The 13,397-nt window shown below is 42.2% G+C and overlaps 1 protein-coding gene and 1 long non-coding RNA gene across 2 annotated transcripts; one reads left to right on the top strand and one right to left on the bottom strand.

The window, feature by feature from the left end:
* Positions 1–202: 202 nt before the first annotated feature.
* LOC145424564 (uncharacterized) lies at positions 203–2,459 on the top strand. The gene is made up of 4 exons (XR_013905643.1): positions 203–363; positions 1,282–1,490; positions 1,647–1,824; positions 2,250–2,459. It is a non-coding gene; the product is annotated as an uncharacterized LOC145424564 (long non-coding RNA).
* A 2,237-nt stretch (positions 2,460–4,696) lies between these two features.
* Positions 4,697–10,970, bottom strand: rp2 (RP2 activator of ARL3 GTPase). Its single transcript, XM_026160032.2, has 5 exons — positions 10,661–10,970; positions 7,208–7,876; positions 6,370–6,484; positions 5,566–5,651; positions 4,697–5,475 (listed from the first exon to the last, which is right to left on the bottom strand). The coding sequence occupies exons 1-5, from the start codon at positions 10,823–10,825 to the stop codon at positions 5,392–5,394; spliced, it is 1,119 nt and encodes a 372-aa protein (XP_026015817.1). The 5' UTR covers positions 10,826–10,970; the 3' UTR covers positions 4,697–5,391.
* Between the last annotated feature and the right edge of the window lie 2,427 nt (positions 10,971–13,397).

The following is a 13,397-nucleotide window of genomic DNA, read 5'->3' as shown; positions in this document are numbered from 1 at the left end:
ATCGTCAGGATTGAAATGTTAACACAAAACCAATGTTGAAACAACATTGAAATACTGATGAAACCTGACACTGACATTGAAATAACATTGATTCACTGTTGTTCTGTCATCGTTGATTGTTGATCTATTTATAGTTGACAAGGTGACAACAATCACGTTGAAAAACCAATGATTTATGGTTGAGCGGGAAATTGAAGCTGCCACCACTTGGACTATTCCATAGCACCCCTCTCAGTGGTACATCCCTCCAGGTAACCATTGTCTTGTACAGTAGAGCGGGACATTCGATTTACTCTCAGCGGAATTGACCGGAGAAGGCATCAGTTCATGCACTGCACTGGCCTGCACCACGATTAGTATAAGGTAAGAATGAATGAATTTTCTTCTATTCGTTATTTCCACGGTCGCATTTGAATAACAGTAAAAAAAAAAACTGGTTAATGTACAGTTTCGGACAAAATGTGGGAGCCCGAAATCGTGTCTATTACAATCCGGCAACAAGTAAATTGCACTGCGAACAAAGTCTATCAACAAAGAAAACATTTTCGTTTCATACTTTTCTGTTATATTCCCTTACAAAACTAGCGTTAACGCTTCGAGGGTTCCTTTGTTCTTGCCGTCGCCTCGGCGCTTGACCCAGACTTTCACTCTGTAGTTGCTTTTTAGCATAGTACTACAAAAAAATTGTAAATCTGTGATATATGATTGATAAACGTAAAGGTAACTGTATAAATGTGTTCAATGACTTTGTTACTTTTAATGATTGGTGAGCACCCGCTTCGATTCGCACTCAATTCAGACTTTACGTTGCACGCTCACCTAACTTTACGTTGCACGCTCACCTAACTTTACGTTGCACGCTCACCTAACTTTACGTTGCACGCTCACCTAACTTTACGTTGCACGCTCACCTACCTTGCGTTTGCACCTTTTGTCCACACGTAAACTGTGTTTTCATTAACTGAAAACTGAGGCTACGTCCACACGTACACGGGTATTTTTGAAAACTGAGATTTTCCGTTTTCGTTTTAAAAAATAATCCCGTCCACACGTAAAGGCAGAAATGAAGGAAAACGCTGCTAGGAACATGCCAAAGCCATTCACACATAATTCACGCACTGATGATGGCAAGCTACATATACAAATATCAAATATATGTGAGTTAGAACAACTTGTACTTGAATGCAGAATGTTACACCGTCACTTATGGATATATTAATTTTTTGCCTCTCACTGCTTAAGCCATTAATCTTTCTAGAATTGTTTTTTTTTTTTAAACAGATGCGACCTCACAAAAGATATTAACTATGCTGTCAGACCTGACGAGAGCTGTGAACGAACTGCGTGATGAGGTCAGAGCCATCCGCAATACCGGCTGCAATGATTCGGTAGATGCTGGGGTACTGCCTCTGGATTTGCCCTTGCACAACATGGAGGAGCTAAACAATGCAGAGGCAGCTCTTCAATCAATAGAGGCAAATAAGGCAATGGTTAGTATATAAAGTTTATGTACACTTTGTAACTATAAAGTGTAATAGCTGTGATTTAAATACATAACAACGGCCTGTTGATTAAACACACAAGCACTTGCATACACATTTAAGACATGAGACACGCTAATTCCATCTATTGAAATGTGTCTATAGGTGAGACGCCTTGCCTTGATTGGAGGGACCACACTGGAGGTGCGAGTCCGCCGTGTAATGGCTTATGCCATTACAAACGAGCTGGCCTCGTTACTAAACTGGGCAGGGAAAAAAACCAAGGACCAGACAAAGCAAAAAAGGGCATTTAAAGATACAGCGCTCTGCAAATGCATATTTGGTAAGTTTTACCGTTTTTTTGCTATATTACTTTGTCTTTCTTAATAACAAGACTTTCATGTCCGGTTAATCTGGAGATGGAGTCTTTGGTCTTTGGCTTGTTTAGTCCTCGGGTTGTAGTTTGTACAGCCCAAGGACCCCATGTTTATTTTGTTTTAAAGGATACACGGCACACTATGCTAAGACTTATCACTTTTTCCGCTCATAGCTCTTTGGGAATCAAATGCAGCAGTTTGTAGATTTACGCCTGGTGACTTTCATGTTTATCAGCCTAGGAGTTTACATACTTTCTCCCCGCTGAAGACAGTTACAGTGGGGCAAAAAAGTATTTATCATGTGCTATAACATGAGCTTATTCATGTGCTCTAATTCACTTTTTTTGTTTGTGTGTGTGTGTGTGTGTGTGTGTGTGTATTTTTGTCCTAGATGGTCTGACGCAGCAGTTAGGGGCAAACTCTATGTCCGAGTTTGTCTTTGCACAAGCAGTGCAGAAATGGCTCCGGTACGCCCCAGATCGTTTGGGTGGTGCAGGACGCACATCATGCATCCCCATCCCGAAGTAAAAAATTACAAATTTATGTTAAACATAAATGTAAATAGAAAACTGTGTTTTAATAAAGTATTTAGCAAACGAAACATATGCCTATTGACCTTTTTTTGTTTATTTTTTTTTCTCTGTTACATCACATGCAATGCTTTCTTATTTTAGGATAATAATATTGACATGATACATCGTGAGACTTTTGTTTTTTATAAAGGGTGTCCAATTTGAGGAATAAGTACAATTATGTGTTTAGGTGGTTTAAGTATTGATGGAAACATGCAGTAGTTTAGTATTGGTTAAAATACCTATAAAGAGAGGTAGATTTCCAGTCATGATTTAACTGTTGTTTTAATAAAAAGCAACTGTGCGAAAGAGGTGGAAAATCAACATCATAGCTCAACAGTGTTTCAATATCAGAATCTGACATTGTTTCAATGTCAACAGTATTAGAAAATACAACGTTGAATCAATGTCAGGTTTCAACATTGATTCAACATCAAAACCTGACGTTGTTTCAACATTAAAAACGGGTGCAAGAGTGACGTTAGGTCAACGTCACACTTCAATGTTGATTCAATGACACAGCCTGATATTGACTCAACAGTGTTTCAATGTTTCCTTGCTATCTGGGTGGTGCTGGATCTGTGCGAGCAGACTAAACAGCAGCGGGCTGAGGACACAGCCCTGAGGTGAGCCTGTGCTCATTGAAATGGTTTCTGATGTGTGGTTGCTCACCTTCACTGTCTGCTGTCACTTTGTCAGGAAGCTGAGAACCTATTCGCAGGTTGCAGTGTCCACAGAAACAAGCATCAGCTTTTCCACCAGCCGCCTGGCGGTAGTATTGCTAGTTTGCTTGATGAAGCTCAGATGCACACAGAGTGACGCACTCTGGAGTGACTGCAGTCAAAAAATCTTAATTGTTACATCTGTGCTGAGACTGGCTCTGACACACACCCTCCATACAGTAACAGTCACAGAGACTAAAATTAAAAGTGGAAAAAAAAAGACGATAAAAGCTAAACTGAAACATGAAACCAGCTATGGAAACTAAACTGGAATTAAAAAACTAAATAAAAATAAAACTAGGCAGAAAATACAAAACTATAACTGCTGCCAACAAAACACAATAATACCTGTCCTCTCAAATGCTTTCTTGTCCCTCCTTTAGGGGGCTCCATAGCTTCACCACCTCCGCTCGCTCCAGCTTCACTGAACCTCTGCTCTCAGACACATCAGTCAGGGTTTCCTGGGTTTTACAGTTAATCTGGAGATATTGGTCAACCCTCAGTAACACAGTGGAGACAGACCTGATTCATAAAATACAGACACCGTGTGTAAGTATTCTCACTGGCCACTTCATTAGCTACACCTATTTATCTTCCCTTTAACACATGTATCTTATCAGCTCGGTGCATTTATGCATATAGACCTGATGAAGAAGAGCTGCCGAAGTTTAAAGTGAGCATCAGAACAATGAAGAAAGGTGACCTCAGCGACCGTGTTTCTAGGATTTTCCACCAAGTGGTTGGAGTTTACAGAGAAAGTATTGAGCGAGCAGCAGCGCTCTGGGAGGAAACGCCTCGTTGCGGTGGAACATGTGAAGCATGTTCCTAGCAGACTGTCCAACCTGGTACTACTTGTACCTAATAAAGTGACCAGTGAGTGTGTTTTGAATGTGCAGAAAGTTTCAGACATCAGAAGAAATCTCCCTGAAGCACATCAGAACTGATAAAGTCCAGGAAAAGAAGATGGTCATTAAAGCAAGGCGTGGTATAAACACTGACCTCTGACTTCTTTAGATTGACACTCACACACACACAAAAAGAGAACATGCTCTAAGCCCTGACCTCCATCAGCAGAAGCGGACTTACACTGAAAAGAAGGGTTGAAAACAAGATCTTTCAGCTTGTAATCTGATTTTTATAACAACATTACTTTACAGACTACAGCCTTGCAGCACAGGTATAACAAGTGTGCAAACACAGGTGATGTCCCTACATCACAGTCAGGGAGTAGTAACGCACCACACTAAGCCAGAACGCTGGACACTGAGTTAATGAGGACAGAAGCATGATCATAACCTCCCACTCATTTCTGACCTTCCTGTGATCGCCTAACGGGACCTGATCACAAACAACCCGACACACTTTAGCTTTTTGTGACCTTTAAAGCTCGTCATTTACACATGTTGGTGATCTGAGAAAGAGGAAGAAGAGAGCTTCCCTTATTCACTCTGAGATGCTGTGTTTGTGTAAAGTTGACTCCACAGAGTGTGTGCTGATGGCTTGAGACGATCATTGACCACATCAGGATCACCCAGTCTGTCAGCTCGGCCTGAAACAAAGTTGTTTTATTCTCGGAGTACAAAAGACGCCACACATAATGAATCTTTTACTAAACATCGGGATTGAAACCCTTCATGTTCCTATATAAAAACATCAGCAGAGTATAAAACAAATATTACAAATGTTGTTCTTTAAAAAACGATCACACAGAAGTGCCTACATCAGAAACACAGCTACTGTTCACACAGCGATCACTTAATCAGTCCAGCTTTGGCCTAACAATCATCAATACATCAGATACACACATGAGTCTGTCATGTGAATCACTCACACAGTCCCTCTCGCTCACACTCCCCTCCCTCTCGCTCACACTCCCCTCCCTCTCGCTCACACTCCCCTCCCTCTCTCTAACACAGACTCAAACACACCCAGATCCTGGTCAGACACACAAAGAGGGCTTGGCTCTCTCGGGCAGCGCGAGCATCCCTCGTGCAGCAGGTTGAACTACAGTCAGGTTACAGGTTCAGCACAGAGCTACATTCACAATGAAGCAACATCACCGAGTACATTCGGAGCGATATAAATATTCACAGCTATGAGCAATGAAGGTGCAGCGGGGTTCCTGACCCAAGCTCATCACGCGCTCCTTCACCTCCTCTACTCTTTAAGGACAGAAGGACCATCAGTTTAGTCTGAGCTGGACGGCGTGGAGGGCGGAGTCACCGTGACATCACATCACCTACAAGCCCATCTGCATGTCGGCGAAATTGAAGAAGTTGTCGACGTCTTGAGACGACGTGTTTTTGTTGTCGGAGACAAAAAGCTGCAAGACAAAAAAATATCAGTAAATGTGACATCTTCGAAAATGCAGAGTGAAGCCATAAGGATCGGGCCGGGACCGCGCTGCGCTCACCTTCGTCCCGCTGAACACCTCACTGGCAATGTTCTTGCATGCTTCAACAACTCCGTCCCCGTTCATCTCAAGGGCAATGACGGGGCCTTCGGGGAAAACACGACAGTCAAACCTTTAGGACACCGACAGCACCACCGCCCCATCTCCACCTGTGAGTCAGCCTGATACAAACATAACTCCCCCCTTCATAAAAATTGTTTTTATAAGTCGCCTGTCTGCATTGTTAGATGCATAGCCTCTTTGACTGACAGCTGTCTGCTAGCTTCACCTGAACTGGACCTGTGGACTGTGATTGTGCTTTTGGAGCCTTTTGGAGCATTTTTATTTGCCATCACGTGACCAATAACATGGCTGCTGTGAGGTCACAGTAGTGACAGAGCGTCCAACAAGGCTGAACTCCAACTTTGCTAAGTGAAATGACAGAATTTCGATTGGATGTTACTGATTAGCAGGTATCTATGTCAGACTGATATACTTGTACAGTCTGTGGACAAGCATTAGCTCCACCCTCTCAGTTGTAGAAACAACAGTAACCTTTAGATGCTAAAATGTGCAGTCCAAAACCACCAGGTGACATCACTGAAGTCATGTCAATCTTTTACATACAGTTTATGACCAGGAGTGTTACATTACAACATGACGTAAATGGCTGTATCTGTTCAGGTGTTTTACCTGCTGTCACCCAAATATGTAATAAATGAATGAGAGTGTGATTACAAATATCACACACTGACTGACACACACCCTCTGGTCAGTACGAAAGAGCTCCTGATCAGCTGATCAGTGAGGAAGGAGCGAGTTTACCTTTGGTGATCCACTCCGTGAGGTCATCGGCGTCCCTCTGAAACACTCGCTTCACGTCTTCCGGCCGCATCGACACTTCTTTCGTCTGGATCAGCACAAAGCCTTTAGCGGTCGCCTGACCACATCGGAGAGAGGTTAAAGAGGTTAAAGTTCGCAGTGACACTTTAAAGAACCGTCAGTGAGCATGCTCAGATTCAGAGCATGTCCCGCATGCCTGAGTGCTGGAGTCACACAAGTTTCAACATAGCGAGCAGAGGATGGAGGACTGAGTCATCACCTTGTTGTCAACCTCAAGAGCCGGAACTGAAAGAATTCAGAGCGGTAAAAACATTTCTGAGACGAGGAAGCAAGTCTGTGTCAGGAGCGTGACCGAGCGGGTTCATCGTACATGCCTTTGTTTGCTCAGCTTTACGGCCTTCGGCAACTCATTTTATCTACCTGAGGACAGGTGCCGATGGCGAGAGTCCACAGCTAGAGGTTCTAATAATCAGCTCAGTGTGTATGAATAGCAATCCTCGATGCCCAAAAGCTCAGAACACTCCATTCATCTCAGCTTTCTGCTCTTGGATCTGTGTGACGTCACAGAGAGCGGAGAAATGAGCTGTAAATGAGCTGTTCACTGAACTGAACTGTGACTCATGCTAAGCTACTCTATTGTATACATTCTGTTGTACATTATTAAATACTGTATAATCTAAAATCAAATAAAGCCGCCAACAGAAGTAAAGAGTGTACTGAGCTGTCTGTATGACACACCTGTGTTTGAGAGATTTAAAGGATCGCATCATTAACAAGTAAACTTCACTTTTTTGCAATTCAGAGCTGGCGATGGACTCACTTCGTCAATGAGCTTGCGGGCGTTTGCAGTAGTGTACTCTCCAGCGAAGAAGACAAAGAGGCAGGACTCCTCGCTGTCCTTGTACCTCCCACCTTTTGTCAGTGGCACGATGCTTCGCGCGGGGTCGGCGGAGACTCGCACTGACTTGAAATCGGACTCAGGGTCTGGTGCCGGAACGAAATCCAGAACGGGTGAATCCTCTGGCATCAGGCTCCAGTTGGTCTCCCCGGACACGGGCGTGAAGTCGTGGATGTTGCTCCAGTTGTTGTTGAAGATGCTCAGCCCTGCGTCCTTGAAGTGGAAAGCGAGCTCGGGGTAGTAGTACTGGAAGCAGCCGAACTTCATCCCCGTGGACGACTCGATGATGGGCTGGGTGGCACAGCACAGGAACACCTCCATCTTTTTACAGTCTCGTGTGCGGAACTGCTGACATGCCACCACACACTTGATGTCTTTGCAGTCCCTGAAAAACACGCTGCCTTTGACGGGCCCCAGAACGATGCGGCAGTTCACGCAGTCGTCGATGGTGATGGTCGCCGAGTGATCGAACACATAGATGTTGCAGTTCTCGCACTCCTGGATGACGAACTGCTGACCATTCAGTTTGCCGGGCAGACGGCCCACCGTCACGTCTTTGAGGCCGGTCAGCATGTAGTCCTTCGGGTCCACCTGTGCAGAGAGAACAGAGGATTCAAACACTGTTCACACTCTTACGGATGCACAGAGACACCATTTTTAACCCTTCTGTGACCATTAAAGATCCGAAAGCAAAGTCTGAGAGTTAAAAACACGCTGATAACAGATGTGTGGGAATCAGCTGGACCAGAAGTACTACTTTATTTCACGTTGTGTCATCTTTGACATTTGTGTCATATTCAACTAAAGAACGATGATGTGTTTCTGCAGCAGGCTGCTGCTGCTAACCAGTGTTGGGCAAGTTACTTTGAAAAAGTAATTAATTATAGTTACTAGTTACTTCATCAAAAAAGTAACTGAGTTAGTAACTGAGTTACAAAATTCCAGGGTATAATTGGCCATTTTTAACTACTTTTGATTTTCCCTCTACATTTCACCTTTAAAAACTATTTACTTTGCCTTGTTTGGTATCATTCTTTTCAGCACAACCTCATGTGTCTGAATTTACAGTTATGTTTTCATTTTGACAAACTGTATTAACACAGTTGATCTAAAATCAGACATAAAACATAAAATCCGAGTAGAAAAATTTCTATTTTTTTACTGTAACAACCACAAACATGTTTAATGAATCATATTTCATAACTTTAAATGAAAATATAAATTGTCAATTTTAAAATCATATGCACAAGTTTTGCAAACAACAAAGTTACTTGCAGCCATTTACCTTTTACCCTTTTTAAAATAACCATTTCAAACTATTTACATAACAATCAGGTGTTCTGCATTCAATAAGATGCCGCACAAATTATCTGTACCACTCCAAAAAATTATTTCTGTCCACTATAAAGGAGAACATCACATCCTGATACCCGCAGCTCTGAAAGCAGGAGGTGTATCATTCTTCCTGTTTTCATTCAGCAGTCGCCTCATTGTTCTGACACACAACGCAAAACTATCCACAACACTACACACCAACTACACAAGACAACACATTAACTACACACTCCAAACACGCTAAACGTCACAAATCTCTCACATCTCAAAACTCGCTCTCTTTTTCTCTCTCTCTCGCTGTCGCTCCTAAAACTTCCCCCTCTTCCTAAACAACCAAATGTCATTGCTCAAAGCAGCAGTGCCCAGATTACTTACGTAGTCAGCTACTTCCGTGCAACTGATATAAGGTGCGGTAAGCTGAAGACAGCTTTAACCGTCTGTTTGTTGAAAAAAAGTAACGCGACCGCACCGCATTTTCTTGTTAGTAACGGTAACAGCGTTGTAACAATAGAAATAGTAATTAGTTAATTACTCGTTACTGAAAAAAGTAACGCCGTTAGTAACGTCGTTATTCCCATCACTGCTGCTAACAAAGAGCAGCACGCACAACCTAAAACTGGCTCCTTGCTCAACTGTGCGTGATGTTGAGACACGACGCTGGTTCATCAGCTTCTAAAGCATGCTTGTTTGATATATCTACACAAATATGTGTTTTTAGCTAATATCGGTCCCAAAACTCGACCCTGTCACATGTTCAGATATCTGAGATGTGTGACTCTGACACCACATCCCTCTGAGCCTGCAGCAAACTGAAGCTGGTTTATGGTTGGTGGATATTTTGGTTGTCACTTTTAAAGGTGTGACCTCCTGTGGGGTAACACCGCAGCTTTAATGTGTGAGAGGGGTGCACGTGAACCACATGCCGTTTGGTAGTAAATCTGATAATCAGATAACACCGGCTGCAGGAGGGAGGGGTGGGGGTGCCTGAGCCATGCTGTCTTAGCTCGCTGCTCGGCTCACAGCGAACACGTGAAGCTGAATCTTTGGCTGGCGAACAGCAGGAAACATGTTTCCAGAACAGGAGCCCACGAAAGCACCGTCAGTGCAGATAACTTCACTATTATCATCACTGAGACTGACAGATATGTGACATCACCGGGATGATCATGTGACGATGTTCGGTGCTAGGCCCACACTTTTTTATGCAGTGTTATTTGTTCCGATTATTCCGATTTTTTGTGTGTGTCACCACTTCTATCCAAACAGGAAGTGACTTGGCAACTGAATGCCACAGACACTACGAGGATGGACACATTAAACTTTTCTCTATTTTGAGGAGAGAAAGGGAGACTACCAATGAGAGCAAAGATTATTGTTGATTAACATATGACCTGGAGCTTTACGTAGGCAACTGGAACTTTATAATGAGCTTTTCCAACAACATTCTGATGTATTTATTCATCTCTTGTATTTTCTGGTTTTCCCTAAACGAATACGTATACATAATGGAGCCGTTTTTATATATTGAAGCTTTTTGTTTGTGGACTTGGTTTCATGACTTGCTGATCTCACTGTGTTTTTTCCATTTTTAGCTGTGGAGCTCCAGCTGGACCTGTGCACATTACACTTCTTATTCTTTATTTTGCTCAGCTGAGTTATTTTCCCTTTCATAAGGACATGGTATGGCATTTTATTTAGCATACACAGAGTTTATTGTTATTTTTTGATGAATTTATTTAAATCATGTGGCTTTTTTTAATTAGATGCATGCAAACTGAGTTCAAGTGTAACTTTTTTTCTTCTGCGTTTTTAATTGTTGGGCTTATTATTCTGCTTTCAGCTTCGAGCTGCTGTCTTTAATTTTTTTGTAACACATAAAGTTTCGTTTAAATTCACACATTCACATCTGGCTGTTTTGGCTGTGAACAACGACAGGAACAGAAATGTCGGTGACCTGAGAGGGCTATTTCCGGCGTCTTTTGCCAGGTGTGATCTACCTGCGCTAAAGCCTGGCTGTGGGTGTGTCCCGGTGCTGCTTACCTTCTCTCGCTTGTCCCAGCTGTACTGCTTCGGAGCCTCCTCGCTGTTGTTGCCAAGGGGAACCGCGTTGCCCGTCGACGCAGTTTCGGCGGAGGTTGTGGTCGGCGCCCGTTCCTCTTTTTCCGGCGACTTTCTCTTGGATTTCTTGGAGAAGAAGCAGCCCATGGTGGCCTCGAAACGACGGGGCAAGCGGGAGCGGGTTTGTGTGCTCGGAGAACGCGGTTAATGCGGCCGAAGCTCAGGCTGGAACTCTTCGCTTGGCTCGGTATTTTTCAGCTTCCCGTTTCACGGCTTCGTTTCGCAACCAATCGAAACCCCGAGGGTCGCTGTGTCAGCCAATCACAGACGTGAGCATAGTGACGAAACCACGCTCACAAGGGGCACGCTCACAAGACGTTTAAGGACAAGTAGGAAAAAGGAGCTCAGAACCAGTCTAACTCTGATTTATGTTTGCGAAACACGCACATGAAGAGTGTGGAAGGCCAGAAGCTCTAAAATGAAATATTTAATTAATTAAATAAATCATTAAATATGTTATTTATTAATTACAATTGGAAATACATATTACACAATTTATTAAATGTTTTAGATGGAATGAATGGCCATTTAATTCATGATTTATGTATTAAATTATTTAATTTATTAATTACATTGTTTCTACTCTGATTTGATGTTTTTTGTCACGGTGCAGATTTCTGACATTTTTTGTAAATTTGAGCATATAACAATTTGATTATTTGTAACAAAAGAGTGTGAAACTTCACTTAGACTTGTATTTCTAACCAAACCACGTTATGTTGTGTAGCCTTCTGGATTTTAAACTTATTATCCAGGCTATACAGTATATAAAAATCAAAATTCACATCTTTTATGTAACTGAAATGTTTAATTATCTGGGCTACAGAAAGTAAGAAATTTACAGACTATGTTCATAAGAAACATGTTTGCACTTACTGTATTTTAACCATATATAATGCATATTACAGGATGTAACACCTGCATATGTGTAAAGAAATGACTGTGATTTTGCCACCCTAAGAAAATGTTTCTAGCTCCACATCTACACCTAAACAGAGGTGGGCAGCACCCACCCAGGTGAAAACTAAAAACTCTTATTTTTACAGAGTACTGCAAAGGCAGCAGCAGTGACACCAGGCCACGCCCCTGAGGCTGCTTCCTTCACACCAGAAAGCAGCTTCCACAAACATATTATTGTGATGTAAATAATTACCGCTGACATGAAAATCATGTAGTTCAAAGCTGCTGCTTTGAGGCCGCCATGTTTATGTGCTGAGGTCTAACTGTGCGCAACCAAAAACCACACACACACAGACACACACACACGCTCGCGACAGATTAGCCTGCAAGTTAAGCCACAGGCCACTGTAATTATAGGTAATTCTCCTCTCCCTGCTGAAGCTTCTCTCATTAATTGATCATTAATATACAAATTGTCATGACCACTGATCAAAGCCCATCAATGGCTCACTGGATCAAGTTCTGATCAGGTTCTGATCCACTGTGGCCAAAGCGCTTGCTCATCAGGGCTCATATCATTGTTGGGTTTTCTCTGTCTTATTGTAGGCCTTGATTGTTTTTTTCTAAAACATCGCTATGGGGATAGATTTTAATTCCAGGAATGAGCTGACATTGTTTAATGTGTCCACTTCACTTTCATCCACATGGGAGGAAGTCCCATGCTCATTAGATCTTGTGGTGTCATATTACTCCAGTTTATTGTGGTAATCTAGTAGCATGAGGTTAGCCGATGTCTTTGTAGCTCCTGTTCTGCCTGCAGCCTGCTGGAGTAGAAATGCTGGGAACCCTGTGCATCAGGAGGAATTATAGAAGTTCAGTTTCAGCATCATTCACACAAAAGCAGAAAGTTCAAGGAAACAGCTCCAGATTTCTCAGATAGCCAAGGAGTGACTACCTACTACTATAAGCTGTGTAGAATAATAATGAACAGAATGATATAATCAAATATGCAAAGAAGGAGTAGGACCCTCCACTCCCACTCACACAAAAACACAGCCCCATTCATTTACCCGTCAATTTGTAAAAACCAGGAAGATTGAAAATGAATAATATATGCACAATAATAATAAAAGAAAGTGCTGGATAAGATTAAAAAGAAGCAAAAACCTGCTTTCTGATTGCTTGCTTGCTTGTTTGCTTCCTTAAAGGTGCTTTTCGCAGTGACCCTCTGCAGACACTGACTGAAACTTTGACCACCAAGGGGCAGCATCTGTAACATTTTCAGAGTGTGTTGCTGTCTAAAGTTTTTATATTGGCCATTTCTCAGTACTCAAGAACGCAAGTCTGTACTTGCATTCTTGCTATAAGTTCACACAGGAGTCCGTACTTCCCAAGAACATAACGCAATCATTCTACAATTGGAATGGCACTGTACTTGATGACATCACAACTCCAGAGTTTGTTTAATATTTGCAATGGAAATTACACATTATATAAAAAATTACATCCTGTCTACTAGGCTTCATACAGTTACACAGAAAGCACAGGAACAAATAAAAAACTGAAATAAACCAAACATTAACATTAACAATCAATGAAAGACTTGGATGCAAAAATTGTGATTGGCTCCAATCAGCTCGCTAGCTACTCCATTCTGGAAACACTGTCCAAAATGTAGCTAAATCCAGTGGAGTGGTTTGGTTTAAACTAGATTAAAACCAACAATGGTCTTAAAAATTATATATTTTAAAATAAAATA

The sequence above is a fragment of the Astatotilapia calliptera genome, chromosome 23 (assembly GCF_964374335.1).
Source record: "Astatotilapia calliptera chromosome 23, fAstCal68.1, whole genome shotgun sequence".
Lineage (NCBI taxonomy): Eukaryota > Metazoa > Chordata > Actinopteri > Cichliformes > Cichlidae > Astatotilapia > Astatotilapia calliptera.
This window is presented reverse-complemented; position numbering and strand designations above follow the sequence as displayed.

Excerpts from the sequence above, each read along its gene's own strand:
- rp2 (XM_026160032.2), bottom strand. The coding sequence starts at position 10,825 with ATGGGCTGCTTCTTCTCCAAGAAATCCAAGAGAAAGTCGCCGGAAAAA. Across the intron at positions 7,877-10,660 it reads GCTGGGACAAGCGAGAGAAG|GTGGACCCGAAGGACTACAT; the intron begins GTAAGCAGCACC and ends CTCTCTGCACAG. Across the intron at positions 5,652-6,369 it reads CACGGAGTGGATCACCAAAG|GCCCCGTCATTGCCCTTGAG; the intron begins GTAAACTCGCTC and ends TTTTCCCCGAAG.